The sequence below is a fragment of the Argiope bruennichi genome, chromosome X2 (assembly GCF_947563725.1).
Source record: "Argiope bruennichi chromosome X2, qqArgBrue1.1, whole genome shotgun sequence".
Taxonomy (NCBI): domain Eukaryota; kingdom Metazoa; phylum Arthropoda; class Arachnida; order Araneae; family Araneidae; genus Argiope; species Argiope bruennichi.
The window spans coordinates 68,991,448-69,008,596 of NC_079163.1; the positions used below are offsets into that span (position 1 = coordinate 68,991,448).

A 17,149-nucleotide genomic window follows, 5' to 3' on the forward strand; every position below is an offset into this window, starting at 1 on the left:
TCCAGCTACAAATGGCATGCTATCTAAACATTTAAGTCAAATTCATTTGTTAAAATAAAAACTTTTTTTTTTGTACATCATCAAAATATACATTATATTAAGATTTCCCAATGAAAAATGTTGATAAAAATTCTTTCAGCAAAATAAATAAAAAATTCCTATTTCAAATTTTTTAAAAAAAAAGTCTGAAATTTATCTTTTAAAATATAACTGACTCAAAAAAAAGTTGAAGAATCAAAATTTTGAATATATTACAATTTTGAAATATTCTTTATCATATATTTGTAATATTTGCATGCTATATGGGTAAAAATCAGTTTACTTAAAAGAAATAACTTTAAATAATGTCTATTTAAAATATGTATTCAAAAATCAGAGTGAATGATGTATAAATTGATGTATTATTTCTGTAGTCAAATAAACATCTATATATATTTTTCTTTGTAATTTTTAGATTTTTATAAAAAAATAATTTGCTTTTGTAGAAATTATATTACTGGTTAGGAATTAAATAGTACTACAAAATATTGAAATGTCAGAACTCCAGTCATGGGTTAAAGGGTAATTATTAATTTCCACATAGGAAAATGATGATTATAATATTAGTAAGAGAAAGTTATGGAACTCACTGATCCATGAGTTCCATAACTTTCTTATATGTTCAAGAATATGCATTCTTTGTTGCCCCTCCCATTGTTTGCCAAGTTTTCCTGCCACAGGTTATAAAACTACATTAAACTTGCTATGCGAGTACATAAGTTACTTGTTTAAAACATGTGCAAACATCACAGAACATTTCTATCACACAACAAATCAGTGTATCTTCACCATTAAGAAGAGAGCTGAATATCAGACTGATAATTTAAATAATATTTTAAAGTTAATATAGAATAATTAGTCGATATAAGAATTTATTCAAATACGGCAACATACTTAACAATAGATAGACTCATAATAATTTTATTGTCAGGCATTCAGTCTATAGTGAACACAACATTTAACCTCATAACAGATTTGAAAATCGAAGAATTCAGATGTCATGTTCTGCCAATTGTTTTTAGTTGGTGGATTAAGCAATCAACAACTGTTTTTAAAAACTGTTACTTATATCAATTGTTTTTATCACTTGTCAATAGGAAAAATGGGAGTACCAGTATTATACAAGACTAGGAAATTAGATTAATTATATGAGTTTATGATTCCGTCCACATATTTAGTCTCAAATGACCAGAACTTTGATGCATTTATATACTAATCATTCTATAAATTCAACTATAATAGTGTTAATGTTGCTAGTTCTAAAATCTTAACAAAACAAATATTAAAGATAGTTTAAATGTTGACAGATGTTCAGTTTTTTTTTAAGGAAGAATGTGATAGATAATGCAGCAAACCCAACATCAGCTTTCAATTAGTTTTCCTTCAAATTAATTATACTGAACACTTATTTCACAAATAAAATATTATTGACTGCAATTTAACAACAAAAAGCCATTATCCAGAGCTACGGAATATATCCAAAAACACACAAAAGCATGTTGAATGAGATCCACCAAAATTTAAACATCATATTCAATATTATATCCATGAAACTGAAATTCATTAGTGGGAAACTTTAGCCAAAGCTTACATACAGGTGGAATTACCACAGCTGATTTTTCCCTCCTTCTGCTAAGTACTTCATTAAAATAACTATCATTCCTTTTAAAAAAAATCAGGACTATCAAGAATTCCTGAGAAAAAGGATTTAAATACTTACCACTTCAGATGAACTCTTTTTTAACTTCGTCCGGTCTATTTTCATTTCTACAACTATATAATCTGGATTATTCAAAAGAAATCATCGCCTAAAAAAAATAAAATATTAAATGAGATAATTAACAATGTTGTTAATTCAGAAGATGTTTTCATAAAATGATAAATTTTTAGCATATACTTTTGAAGAATTTTAGAAAAAAGATTAATATGAAAGCGAGATGAAACTGGTTTGAGTTTAGCCTTTGCAGATACTGTGGTACTAATGCACCCTCCATACTAATGGTTAAGCTCTACAAGTGAAGCTTAGGTGAACACAAGCTTACACATTAAGCTTAGGTGAACACAATTTACATTCTATAGGGTTCATAGCAAAAAATTGCTGTAAAAATTAAGTACTTTAAGCACCTCAGCCAAAAAAATACTAAGCACTTTTGTACATGCACACATATGCAAACCTATGTATTTTCTAGCAATAGATTGTTTTCTGTTTTATAATAATGCATAGTTTTTATTGAAAAAAAATTCTAATTTCAAATATGCATTTTTAAATTTTAATATTTATTTTTATATTTGCACAAGGTCTTCTATTTTAAAATAAATGTATTTTTTGTTTTGACAAAAACAAAAAAGGATCACAAAAATGAAAAACACAATCAATACCATAAAATTAAATCAACTTTTAGAAGATTAACAATCAAGATCTGCGATCCTTTTCAATATTTCTTACTAATTTAACTACCTAATAAATTACTAGTTTATTTAAATAGATATATTAGTTCTGAAAATGCTGTCATTGATGCAGGCATAGTATGACCAAAATTTTGTATTTGATTTTTAAATAGGCTCCAAAAATAAGATTCGACATAGCTGATATAGAAAGTGTAAATTTCCTAATGTATTAATTCACTACATTTAAAAATTTTAGTTACAATCATAGAGAAAAGAACTAAGTATTGCAGAATGGCTATCTGATCATAAGACTGACAAAGTTGCCCCGAAATTGAAAATAGATCAGTGCTATGTTCTAAATAAGTTTTTTTTAAAAAATAGAAAATAATAGCAATCCAAAAAGGATCATACTATAAAAAAAAAGTCTTATTCCTTCTGAAATTTAGTAAATGCCTTTTTATTTAGCGTTTAAGGTAAGCGAATACATCCGAGATGAATTTTTTGAAAAACGTTTAAATAGACTTAGAAGAATAGAAATTACATCAATTAAACGAAAAAAATCGTTTTAAAAAAATTGAAAAAATTCCCCCCCCCCCTTTGGCTAAAAAGAGGTATTAAGCAAAAAGTTTCTAGTTTAAAAGTTTATCAAATGATTTGCAATAAATTTTGTAGCTAAAGAAATATATTATCTAGTTCCTGAACTAAAAAAATAAGCTGTATTTTTATCCATTCTTTAAATATAGGTTCGAATGATAAACAAGACGAAATTTTCCTTTATTTCACATTGAGAAGCAATAAAAAAAATACAAAATATTTTTTAATGAATAAATCACTTATGCTCTAGTTCAGGTGCTGCAGAATATATTGAGAAATTACTATAATAATCTAAAGATGTAAAATAGCATTTCAACGTATGAAAATGCAAGCATGACAATTAGTGTAACTTCCCAAAATATGGAACTAGAAATAAAATTTAATTGTTTTATAAAGAAACTTGTTTAAACATTAAGAATATTAAATTTTAAAAATAATCATAATTTCGAAAAAAAAAACGACCTTTTAACCCAATTTAACATTCCGACAATTTAATAAAAATTTGCTTTTCATCATATATATATAAATTTATTTAGCCTTAAAAAGAATTACAAAAAATGTGATTATATGTTTTATGGAAGAACTGAAAATAATTTAACAACTTTAATTTCCATAAATAACGGAAACAAATTCGTGAAGTTAAAAATGAGCCAGCTCTGTAGTTAGAAGCAAAATGAAAATAATAACTTTTAAAAAATGCTAATTGAAGCATTTTCTGAAAATACTTTTTGAAGCCAGGGCGAGATAATATATCGCATTGCTTTAAAATATAATAAAACTTATGAAACTCAAAGAAATATTTTTTTTTAAACCTAAAGTTTAAATTAAAGCAAAGAAAGCATTTTATTTTTCTTTTATCACGACAGTAACAGCGTAAATTAAGGCGACTCAATGATATGAAGAAGGAATGACAGTGTTTTGAATTTCATTATAATGAAAATCATTGTAACAACAATGTTACAAATTATGTCCAAAATTAATTTTTCAAAAATTACTAAAACTAAAGGGGTAAAAATGAATTCGTTCAAGCAAAATTGATTTAATTGAAAAACTACTCATTTTTAACCTTTAAAACGGTGAAAAAATAATTTTCGTGCGATGATGCTTTGATGTTATGGCGTCAACAGGTTAAAATCATGTTTTTTAAAAAAATAAAACCTATAACTAAAATTTTGAAATATCCGTTCTAAGTGGATTAGAAAGAAACTTTCCAAATTCCATGCTCCTAACTTCAATGGTTTATGCACACATTATTCTATCAATCAGAACGAACCTTTATAAAAGAGATTTCATTAAGGGGGGAATTCTATAAAAGTCATCAAAAGAAAACAAAGAAAAAGGAAAAATAATTATAAATGATACAATCTAAAAGAATTGATACACCCTAAAAGAATAAAGTCATGAAAAACTTTTTTTTTATTTCTAAAAATTTTCAGTGCCATTTTTCCCTTGGTAAAAATTAAAATTTCGCGAGATCGATCCAACAAATAATAATTTTCAAATGAATGGGACATTTAAAAAGTACACCGTGAAAGAAGTCACGATAATTGAAAACTTATGGCTTCAAGTTAAGATCTATCTCCTAATACTAGATTTTACGCTATCGACTAACATAATTAGACACCGCAATTAATTACAATTCAGTGTAGTACATTAAAATCCCTCTCATAAGTCGTTCAAGAAATTGTTCCAAAATGACATATTAATGAGAATAATGAAATCTCTCTTTGGAGCACCAAATTCATTCCCTATATTCTTATTTTGCATTAATCGGACCAATTTACGTATTCTTTTTGAATGTATTCCTTTTGAATTATTGAACATCTCAAACACTAAAATATTTTTTAGTGTTAGATATATGGTATGAATTTACACATGGTATGAATATGTGCAAGAGGCAGAGACAGCAATGTTACAATTTGAAAAAACAAAAAGAAATAGCTTAGTATAGTATTTTTTTATTGTCTTTTGGGTGATCTTTCTTTGCATCTGCATTTTTGGTCTTTCATTTCTACTTCCGGAGTTGTACATTTTACTACTGCAATTGAAATTAGATTTTTCTATCTTCCAGAACTTTTAAAGTATTTAACTAAGCTATTTTAAGTATTTAGCTCTTTCAAAGTATTTAGCTATTTGTACAATCTTATATAGAAATTTGAATTAAAATAAACCTTCATTTTGTGCAAAAAAAAAAAAAAAGATAATGTAATCAGTAATTGAATTTTCTTAGTTCCTTAGGAGAAAAATATCGTTAAGATGTATTCATAAAAACTATTTTTTTTCTGTTATTTTCAGCTAACTTATTAATAAATACATAACAAGATTGTAAAGTTATAATGAACTGATTGTAGATCCAGAAATGCTTTCTCAATGTTATGAAATAATAAAGAAATATGCGATAAATGCTTATGCGAAATATAATACATTTTATTTGCAACTAATGCTTCATTTAAAGAAAATTGATTGTAAAACAGTACAGAATACAAATTTTTATTTTTGAAATAACATCTTTAATTTTTCAAACGTATCTGAATTCCATGCAACATGAAATTCGTTTTTAAACAGCTGTATGCAGAAACATACTATCAAATAGATAAACCAGGCAGCTACTAAGAAGCTTCAATATAATTTTTACAGTATTTCCAAAATAATTTAATTTAGTGTATTCATCTAAATTTCAAGGCCATGTACTTGGAATTTTCAAATACTATTCCAATAATATTCAAAAATAATCTTTTGGAAGTTTTATATTTTTAAAATGTTTCTTTATAATTTAAAAATAATCTTATTTTATAATTAAATATTTTAGATAGCATTTAAATCGGCCTTTTACAAATTTTTTATAAAATTATTTTACATTTTATATAGTTTTATATGCAAGATATTCAAACCTACTTTGCAGAAAGTGGTAGGTAAAGTTTTATGTCAAAATTTCCTATTTAAAACTATTTATAAAGATTAAATTAGAATTAATAAGAATATTTAGTTTTGAAAGTTAGGGAGGACTAAAGACTTGCACTGGTCTGTCTTGCAATTCTTGGGAAGCTTGATCTGTTCCTAATTGCGTGCTTTAAGATTATAATTACTTCAAAAGAAACTTGAAATATGCAACGATTTAGTACTTAGATCTATCTGACAGTTTTCAGATGGATAATGTTGCAAATAGGATATTTTCCATTTCTTTGACAAATAATTGAATTATATTTTGAGAATTGTAAATTTTAATTTTTCATTAAATAATTTCATGTAATTTTAAATATATAAAACTACTGGAATGCTGCTCTTGATATACCGTATTTTTCTTTTTGTTGGTTAAATAAACAAAATTATTTTCATTTCTGGCTGTAATAAATTTAATAATTAGTAAATTTAATAATTTTCCCAACTAGAATTTTCACCTAAAAATAATTCCCTCTGTATTTGATAAATGGATTTTTTTCTAATCTCAAACTGAAAATGTGTAAAAAAAAGAAAACTGAAAATTAACAAGTTATTAATTATATGAATTAATACAAATAATATCGGAAACAGATTAATTAAACATCGCATAAAAACACATTTTAAATTTTAAAAAAAGAAAAACTAATAACGCGCTATTTAGTTTCGCTGTATATTTTCACCTACTTTAAAATTACTTATAGTGGATCTAAATTCAGAAAAAGGGTATCTCTGCCTTTCCACATTTAAAATAGTCATTAATAAATCATATTAACAAAAGATGTGCTACTCTCAAACCAGCTGTTCCACAAACAATGCATTTTTCTGCTGCACACAGCTTGTAAGACAGGGGGAAAAAAAGCCAGAAATGACGTCGAATCTTTTTAACCAATAGGAGAGTTAGGCGAATTCCCGCGCTTTCAGTGTTGGCAAAACAGTCAAGTATGTCAACGGAATTCGATTGTCAAGAAATGTGAGGGTCCATCCACAAATTACGAAAGTGTCTCAGCAGATTCAAAGTTTATAAAGTTAGGTAAGTGTAGTGTTTAGATCCGTTTTACATTAACCGTTATTTCTTGCTCATTGTTTGTATGTATTAACGATCATTAGGCTTAGATAATAACACTGTTGCCATTTGATCAGTTCGCAGGGCAATACCGTAACAGAACCAAAGGTATTTAGAGAAACGAAAGTGAAGCCCCGTACACACAAATCGGACACACTGGTAAAAATTCATTGAAAATGAAAAAGCTAATAGCGTATTCATTCAAAATAGGATAGTTTTGAAGAATTGTTAATATCAGTTAGATGCAATTTTTGAATTTTTTTTATAAATATCAAATATTTTCCCCATTTTTTTCACAAAAGAATAGTTTTGTTTTCATGTAAATAAATTTTAATCATGAATATTTTTTGCGATAAACAGATCTATAAATGACTGAAATTTGGAAACATCGATAATTCTTTTTAGCATTTTCTTTAAAATGTGGTACAGATGCTGGACTAGTAGATTTTTTTTCTTTTTGTTTTACCTTGATATACAGGCTAGTAGTACACAAGATACATGGTAGTCATTCCAATTTGAGTAGGTATTTAAGTAATAGTATAATTTACTCCTGTAGTTCAACAGCATAACATTCTATCTATAAATGGTCCTCAGTAACTTAAAGAATGTTTCATTCACAACAATGACATTTATTGGTACTCTTCCAGTGTCATTCATAAGTATTTAATATTCTACACAATTTAATTTCCGTTTTCAATTGCATTTCTATAGTAGTAACTAAGTCCCAGAAATGGATATTATCCTTTCAGCTATATTTAACAAGCTTCACTCTTTTGCTTTTCAAAATGCTTGCACATGTGGGTTAATATATATTTAAAATTTGATAATAAATTAGGCTTTGAAAACGGAGTAAAATCAAATTAAATATCAAATTTTGTAGGTTTGTTTTTATAAAAATTCTCAAAAAAATCATGCAGCTGAGAAGAAAGATACCACTGCAATAAAACAAAACCAGTAGCCTTCAAAGCACAGCAATAGCATTTTACTGACTGGCGCATTCAGATTTATTGTCACAGCAGATATAGAAATACATATCTGTAACTTCTGGTTAAAAAATTTTTATAGCAGTCTACGCTAATTTTTTTCAATGAAAATTGACATTTTATAGTTGTAGTTATTAGCAGATTTAGCTATTAACTACAACTAATTTAGATCTGTTAACAGCTGAGGAATCTATTTTTCACTTTTCCAATGTCCAGTAAAACTATCAAGATTTTATAACCATAAAGCTTCTTTTAAAATTCCTCACTAATAAATTAAAATATATATTCTTTAGGTAATTAAGCTTGTCAAAATTAGAAATTTAATTTTCGACTACAAATTTGAGATGTAATTTCATCACTGAATGGTTCAGTAAACATACTGTATCCAACAAATTCATGGAAACCAACATCCAAAACCAGATAATAGAAATCATAAGTATCACTCAAAATAGCTAAATATGTTTTAAAATACATATTACAAAAAGTTAGCAAGCAGTAGACAAATTTTGTTGAAGAAGTCTTTTTGTAAATATTTTAATGTATTTAGGTTGATTTATTTTCTGGGAATTGTAATTCCCAGAAATGCTTCTTGTATTATTGCATAGTCGATGTTCAATAAGAAAATAAGTTTTTTAAAAAACTTAAATTTTTAATTTAACAGAACTTATCGAAATTTTGATCCATCGAAAATAGTTCCCCCCCCCTTATGATGACATTAATACAATCAGAAATGATGTTGAAGATTTAATAGAAAACATTAAACCTTATAAGGCCACATTAAATTGCATAATTTGAAAAATGTGATAGCTGATATATTTAAACGTAAAATTTATTAAAATTAAAATTCTTCATTGGAATTCTCATTCCAATGAAGAAGGTTGGATGAAGAGATGATTCTTTGAGAGTAATGAAAGGTTTTAATTTTATAAATTTTAAAGCTGTTACAATGTACTATTTTTAATGATTTATTAACTTGTCACTTTGTTTAATTAAAAGTAGAAATTTCATCAAAATCAAATAATTTTGTGTAATTTCATCCATGTATTATGTTCAAATGAGTAAATTGGAAATAAATGAAAATTTAGAAAAAGCATTTTTTTAATACGAGATAGTTTTGAAATTACACTTAAGTACGTGTTATGTAGAAGGAAATAATTGGTAAAAATGCAAGACCAATATTTGCATTATTTTTTGAAAATTCGACTATGTTAGGAATAAAAAACAAGCCTGTCGAAAAACGCCTATAAATTATTTTTATCAAAATGAATCCAAGAAAAAAAAAATATCTATCATAAAAAGGTTTTTCTATATTTTCAAGTCATGTCATAATAACAGCATTTAAAAAAAAGTTGTGAAAATTAAATTTGGAAGGGAGGAGCGAAAAGTATTTCAATTTGACGATTGATTCTCGAGAAACTTGAAAAATTGAGGATCTTGAGCGCACTGATAATAGTAAAATGAATATCAGCTTGATAATTACAAAAAATGCTAAATACAAATTAAATTTTCACTGCTTTTTCTTTCTTGGAAATTTCTTATTTATACCAAATTGTATTCTGTATGTGATTAAAGATGCACACAAATAAGCTTTACCTAAAGCTTATTTGTACCTAAAGCTTATTTCATATCATATTCAACAAATCATATTGAGATATAAGGAAATTATTCTAAAATAGGTTCTTTAATTGCTTCTAGATAGGATTGTTTGACTTAAGAATAATTTTTTAAAAATTTGGATGAAAAGGAGTAAAATCAATTTTGAAGGTTACTTAGTTCATACAAACATGTGCCTGTTATCATCCCCAGTAGTATTCATTTTAGTTTATATTCTCTTTTTCCTTGGTTTCACCGAGAAATGATGAATATGAAATCATTTCATTTGAAACATTCAATTCATTCCCTTTTGGCATATTCATCCACTTTTTGGCACTTTCACAATTTAATATATCTTTCTGTTCATTCTGATATTTATAATTCTATCAAAATGAGTGTAATGACACATTGTGTTAAAGCATTGAAAAGCATTTTCTTTCCAAAAGTGATTCAAAACAGACAGAAAGATATTAAGACAAAATCTTTAATGAGTCAATCAAAACTATAAAAACAGAAATTAGCGAACAATACATTATTTTTACTAAAGTGTTTTACATTAATGTCAAAATTTAGATGACTTAGGTGCTTAAATATAAAAAGTACTGTGGGTGAAATAAAGTTAATATTGCTTCGTATATCAGTAAAAATTAATTCTATCAGATTGAAATTTTCAAAAAAAAAAATAAGAGAAATTCCCAAATTTAGAGTTTAAAACTGAAAGATCCCATAGTTATTAATTGTAAGAATACATTAAATGACATTTCAAAGTTCATATAGAAATGTCTGTATACCAAAAGCTTGATATATATTTTAAAAGTTTGTCAAAGAATGGTGGAGAAATATCCTCCTCTATAAAACACAAAAATTGACAAGGTTTCATCATTAAGATGTAAAATTTTCATCTTTCAATGCAAAAGATATCTTAAATTAAATTTCTAGAAAATAATGTATAGGAGACACAGATTTTGAAAATTAATATGAAAAAAATTATTATTCGCAATAAACAGTACTTATAAATTTTACGGAAAAAATGTAAATGTGTAGAATAATTTTGGTTCATTTATATCTCTGAATGTTTTTCTTCGTTTCTTATATGATGTTATAAAAGAAAGGACAACTTGTAACATAGGATTACTTTAGTAAAATTGTCGAAATAAAGATATGTAATAATCAATGTAATCATAGATAAAATCTTTAAAGTTTTAGTTTGAAAAATTAAGACCTCAAATAGAAAATATTTTGTCCCTTTCCAAAATGTGGTGGTTTTCGAAAAATGAATTTGGATCAGTTTAATTTGGAACTACATATTGATAATGTGAGAAAAAGTTTGGGAGGGAAGTGGTCAGTCAGTAAGATAACTAGGTGGAAAAGAAACCAATCTTCCCGGTTGTGGTAATTAGACCCCTGGAGCTAGGGAGGAAAAAGGACAAAAAATTCTCCTTATTTTTAAAACTCTCACCCGTGAAGATGAAATTATTTTTAGCAATACTTTTCAAATGGAGAAATTTTAGAGAAGCCATGCCCATAATAAATAGCCTCTCAGAGGGTTAAATGAAACTATTTTGTTAACTCAACAAGCTCAAATCCACATTAAGCCACCCTGTTCAACAAAGGCCAGAATTGAATATTTAAACAAATTTTAGGAGTGAAATATTATTTGGAATCAGCCACATTATAAATTCTCTGCTGGATTTTAGTAGTCTCAGCACTAATATGCAGTTTTTGAGCTCTTCTTTCGAAGCAAAGAAAAGAGGAGACAGAAGAAAATAGCTAAGTAGACGAAATGTTATCAGAATAGGGCAATTCAGTCAAAAAATGCAAATTTTTATTATGTGCTTTATTATGATTGTCATAAGTTGGATCTTTTTAATTTCTTTATATATATTAAAATTTCTTCAGCAATTTTTTAAAGCTCTATTTATTTAATAGAGAATTTATAGAATTATGAAGAATTGATTATATATATATGTGTGTGTGTGCGATATTTATAATATTATTTGATATTGATTTATTTATATTATAATTTTTTTTATATTGATTATATGGATTTTTTCCCTGAAACCTTTTTACTAGTTTTGTTTTTTGATATTGAATTTAATTACCACTTGATTTCTCATTACCAATTGGCATGCTTATCAGTTTACCAAACAAAATAAGTTGAATGCTTTAAAATTATCCAATTTTGAAAATTTTTTATTTTTACCTTTACTCAGTTTATATATACTGGAAAAATATGGAACTAATTATTTAAATTTAAAATCAATTGCCAAAGAAAATAAAAACAAAATTTGAAATTCAATTTTAATATTCAAAGAGCCACTATGTATTTAATTTTAAAATTACAAACTAACTAAAAAATGCCTATATGTAAACAAATTCAGATAATCTAATAGTACTAAACTAGTTTCTTTCATTAAAAACTTCCTAATGTTATGTAAACATAGTATTTATGACAATTTATGTAATATTTATTCAGCTTGTTCCAATATTAAAATTAAATAGAACTATATTTGATCTGAAGACTAATCTGATATGCTGTCAGAATTTTACGAGAATATTTGATGGGTTCAAATAGATTTTTCATTGAGAGTAAACAAAGACCCTTAAAGCAACATATAGCCATATTTTATGCCACATATTGGTAGACCATGTTTCTGGTTAATAGAAGAAAACTATTTAAACTACAAAAATGCTTGAAAGCAATGGTTTATGAAAAGATAAGGCAGAAAACAAAATAGTTATTCATAAATAAAAACTAAGTTTAACTGGGGTTCTTGCTGCAAGAGGCAGTTATGACAAAACTGTGCCAAAAATGAAGAAAATACTGGGAAATAAAACAGGTTCCTCTTCACTATGTTGCAAATAACTTGACTGAAAAAATTTGAAAAATAAAGATTTTATTCCAACACTTACGTTATCTGTTATCCATATACTAAGTTTTTATATTTAAATAAAATTATTATGCATTATATAGAATGTTTTGAAAAAATTATCAAGAAAATTTATTAGTAATGAATTTAAAATACCAACTTGATCTTGTCATTAAATAAGTTTTATATTTAATATATAAGGAAATATATATTTTAAGAAGGAAAAAAATATATATTTTAGCTTTTACCCAAAAATGTAGAATGACAATGTTTTATGCGCAATTCTTCTATGGTTAGTTAGTTTTTAAAATTTGTTTTTAATGATATTGCAGTAATAAGGCATGTGCTTGCTCGCTCACTCACTCGCAGACACACAAATGTATTTAATGTTGTCAAAACATGTGCCAGTACGAAGTTAACTGACAAACATAGAGCAAACCCTTTTTGAAACCGTATATGGTACCACAAAGTATCCTTTCATTGTTAAAAAATGATAGTGCTGCTTCTCTCCTACAATTTCTCTAAAGAAAAAAACAATGCTATTCAATTTTTGAGTTGAAGTATTGGAATCCTCACAGTAATCATGCTTATAAAGTTAGATCTCTTGATCAGGATCACCCATGCAATGCATATATATTAAGATACATGGAATAAAAAAAATTACAGCTGGAAATTTGTAAGGTTCCCAAATTAGACAGTTGATAAACAATCCCTATTTTATAAATTCCATCAATGAAACAAAAATAAAAGAATGGAATTCATCTGTCCTTGTTTATGCATTCTGAGAAACCAAGGGGTTGAATTTTATGTTGATTTAATTAACTACAAAGTTCAATTTCAAACACCTTGTTTGTCATTATTCTCGGCCATTTGAATCATTTTGTTTAAAAATCTTACAGGCATTTGTGAAGTTTCACTAGAACATAAATATAATGGAAATCTATTACCAAAGAGGATACACCTGGGAGATTAATATTAGTCTGTAACAAGACTAAACAAAATTTACTCAGGAATATCAAACAATATAAGCTATCAGACTGGAATAAAATAACAGTTTCTTTGGTATTTATTTTATCATTCTTATTTTTAACTAAGCAACTGGAGATTTACAGGAATGTTTATTTTTGATTTAAAAGTTTCACAAGCTTTGTTAAAAGAAAATGTAATGCCTAAAATGTCAGGACAACCATCATGATTGTTATCTCTAAAATCTTAACGACACTAGAAGCAAACAAGGTAAATTTCATCAATGACTGAGGAAGGATCAATACCATAAAAGATGAAATATTCATATGACAGCAAATTATTATAAACCTTAGAGAGATGCTTCTAGAATTTTAAACCAAAGTTTTCAAAATACAGTAAATTAACTTTATTTTTATTTCATTTCTTTAATAAAACTATTGTAGATTTATAGAAGAATTTATATTTTTCATTGAATTAAAACTGTTTTGTAAAATCTATAAAGAAAAAGTAATTTTTTACTTTAAAAGCTATATCCCAAGCCTATTTGAAGGTATTAACATAGTCATATCTTGCAAAAGCCAATAGGTAAAAACTAAAATCACTTGTTTTCCCACACATGAAATACATCAGTATTTTTTTTTAAAAAAACCATGACCATAAAATAAACACTGGCCTCTAATTTAAATTATTTACAGATGATTGTATTTCAGCTTTATCTTGTACTGAAAAAAAAAGTTTAAAAACTATTTGATAACTTAGTAATGCTGAAATCAACAGCAATATAATTTTTATTTATAATGCAGAACAGTATTGTTTAAAATTTTCATTGTATCATACAAATAAATTTCATTTTTCAAACTATCCTAATTAAAAAATTCCATTCCTTCTATTGAAATAAAAAAGATCCCCCCCCCTCAACAATCATAAAAAATGCTAGAAAGAAATAAAGAAATTTAAATGGTTCAAATAATTGCTGCAGTGACACTAAACTATATATATATATATATTTATTTATTGGTTGGGGGAGATTATACAACTTAGTGAAGAGGAGACTGGAATATCACAACGAATCAAAGGACTAGGAGGCAGATTTATCATGCATTCCTCTGCACAATGATTATGTGATAATAATAGTGGGGAAAATTTAGAAATTTTTCAGATTATTTCGCCAATCTGCGTAGGAAAGAAAATATTGAAACGAACGTTTCGATTTTGCTGCTTTACATCAGGCTGTAAATATTTTTAATTGTTTACATCAGAAAATAAAATTTCGCGCCTTTAAATATTTTTAAAAAATATATTATGCAACTATAGGAAACGGGTTTATGCCTAAATATTTACCTCCACAGCATTGGATCGCATTATGTTCTGTAACTGAAGATGGCTTACGATCGGCAATAAGATAGTTTATCATTCCATTCCGTTTTCTAATATATTTTTAAAAATTTAGTCCCGAAAAGTATTTATATAATAATCAGAAAATAGAATCGTATATATACTTTTAAATTTAGAAAAATATTTCAGACCTACATGTTAACACCCCGGATTGCTTATATATGAAAATATGTAGGATTTCAACCACGTTCTCTAATATTAATATTTGCACAAAAGCTATAAAAAATGCCAATCTAATAATCCAGAGCTGGCATTAGAGTGTCAGCGTTATATATTAAGAAATCTAGAAAAATAAACAAGAAGCCCCCAATTTCGCAAGTCATTTTTGTATTATGACAGAAAATGAAAGAGGCAACATTTACTCTAACACTGTTCAAAATAAAGTCGAATGTTTTATGTAAATATTTCGTTTGCGCTATGCAACAAGAAATATGATTTAGTGAAACGTCAAACGAAAACGATGAAAAAAATAAATATCAAATATATATAGCTACCCAAAGAATACGTCTTCACAAAAAATCCGAGAAAGTTACAGCTCTGTTTGGAGAAGGGGGGAAATTCGATAAGCAAACAAGATGCGATTACAGAATATAGCTAGATTCTTCGTGTGATAATTTAAATGAAATCAGACTCCAAAAAAAATTTCAAATCATAAATAATTTTTCTGCGTTATTAATGAAAGAAGCTCTTTTAAATTATCTCCTTTAAATAAATTTTACTTTTTCGAATAAAACCACTAAATAGAATCGGCCTTTTCAACACACACAAAAAAAAAGAAGAAAAAAAGAGGGGAGAATATGAAAGCTTTCCATTCTCAAAACAAAGGAATACTGATATATACACGTGTTCATTTCTAATTAACAATACTGATGTATAGTCTCGCATCAATAGGAATTAAAAAAATAAATGCAAGACCATTTATCGCCCAAAATTCGAAAATAACTTATTTCAGTTGAAACTAAACTCTTGAGTGTGGAAACGTGATGCATTCAAATGAAAATATCTTTACTGGGGGGGAAAAAATTATATTTATTCCATGAACCATTTTATGATAAAATGTTTATTTAAAAAAATGGCCAACGTAGCATGAAAACAATTGATGATTGGGGAAGTGTTTTTAATTCATCAGAATCACGAAAAGAGAACTTATTTAAAGAATTCGTTAATATCATCGTTGAAAATTTTTTTTTAAAAATGCTGAAATCAACCAGGAAGAACAAATGGCTGACTTCATTCAAAAATACTATTTTAATTCGTCTAAATGTTTCGAAGGATTCGCTAAAGAAAAGAAAAAAATTATTATTTACCTATCTGTTTCTTATTAATTCTCAAATAAGTATGAAGAAATCTTCATAAAACACGATCTATCATCATTTGTTGTGGTCTGCTTCCATGCGACATAAGAACTAGTCGAAATCACTAAGCACAAATAATCTTAAAACGAAAAGAAGTAAAGTCGTTTATGCCAAATGCAATAGTATTACCGCGGAAAGTACAACACTAAACATTTGTATCGTACTAGGACCGCGTTTTGAACGTGTTGTTATTGTCCTTTACAAATTAATAAATTTCTTTCCCACTAAGGACACTTACCTGCAATAAGACTTGCTGAATCACTTCTACACACATTACAACAAACTGTAATCGATTTACAAAAATGAGATCGAATCGAAAAATATATCGTTGCCACCATGAATTATAATTATACTCCTTTCTGGCAGTCAAACGTATCATCCAGTGTCTCCACACGGTTCTAAAAGTATAAACCCAAGGTAACCAGGTGCCTAGTATTTGTGCGTCATTTTTAACTGTAACTGATTCAGGTATATTATTTTATGTGTTTCAAATATATATAATATTATTAATTTGTTAAGTCAGCATTGTCGATAACGTTAGTAAAAATTATTTCATCCCGAAAGGAATCCATTTTTACACAAAATTAACATAAAAATCTCTCAAATCACATCTGCTGCCCTCTTTTGTAAACTAACAGTATTAATAACAAAAAGTTCAACTTGTATTTTTTTTTTTTTTTTTTTTTGTAAATTTGAATAAGATTCTGTCTACAGTGAATCAGTGTCGCAGTCAAGGGAGTGAAGGGGCATGTTTACTCTTAGCGCCAATCTTTGGGGATAATGTGAAAACATGTAATTAATTTATTTCAAGTTTCAGTCCTGAATATGACCAAAAAATAATACGATCCGTCGCTGTTCACTCTTAAACTATTGAGGGAAATATTTCGTTAATATGTTTTAAATTAGAAATATTTCATGGCTTTAAAGTATATTTTATATCGGAATACAACGGATATTTTGACT

At 26.8% G+C, this 17,149-nt stretch overlaps 1 protein-coding gene across 5 annotated transcripts in view; it reads right to left on the reverse strand.

Annotated features, from left to right (window-relative positions):
• The window catches only part of LOC129961102 (E3 ubiquitin-protein ligase HUWE1-like), a 254,804-nt gene extending 238,313 nt beyond the window's left edge, over window positions 1–16,491 (reverse strand). For 4 of the 5 annotated variants that reach the window (XM_056074928.1, XM_056074930.1, XM_056074931.1 and 1 more), the window contains exons 1-2: window positions 16,425–16,491; window positions 1,760–1,847 (exon numbers count right to left, since the gene is read on the reverse strand). In XM_056074928.1, the coding sequence (XP_055930903.1) occupies window positions 1,760–1,804 (45 nt within the window). In that variant the 5' untranslated portion in view covers window positions 1,805–1,847; window positions 16,425–16,491. Of the gene's footprint in view, window positions 1–1,759; window positions 1,848–16,138; window positions 16,384–16,424 lie in introns of those variants that run through there. The other variant, XM_056074927.1, reaches the window with a different exon arrangement.
• Between the last annotated feature and the right edge of the window lie 658 nt (window positions 16,492–17,149).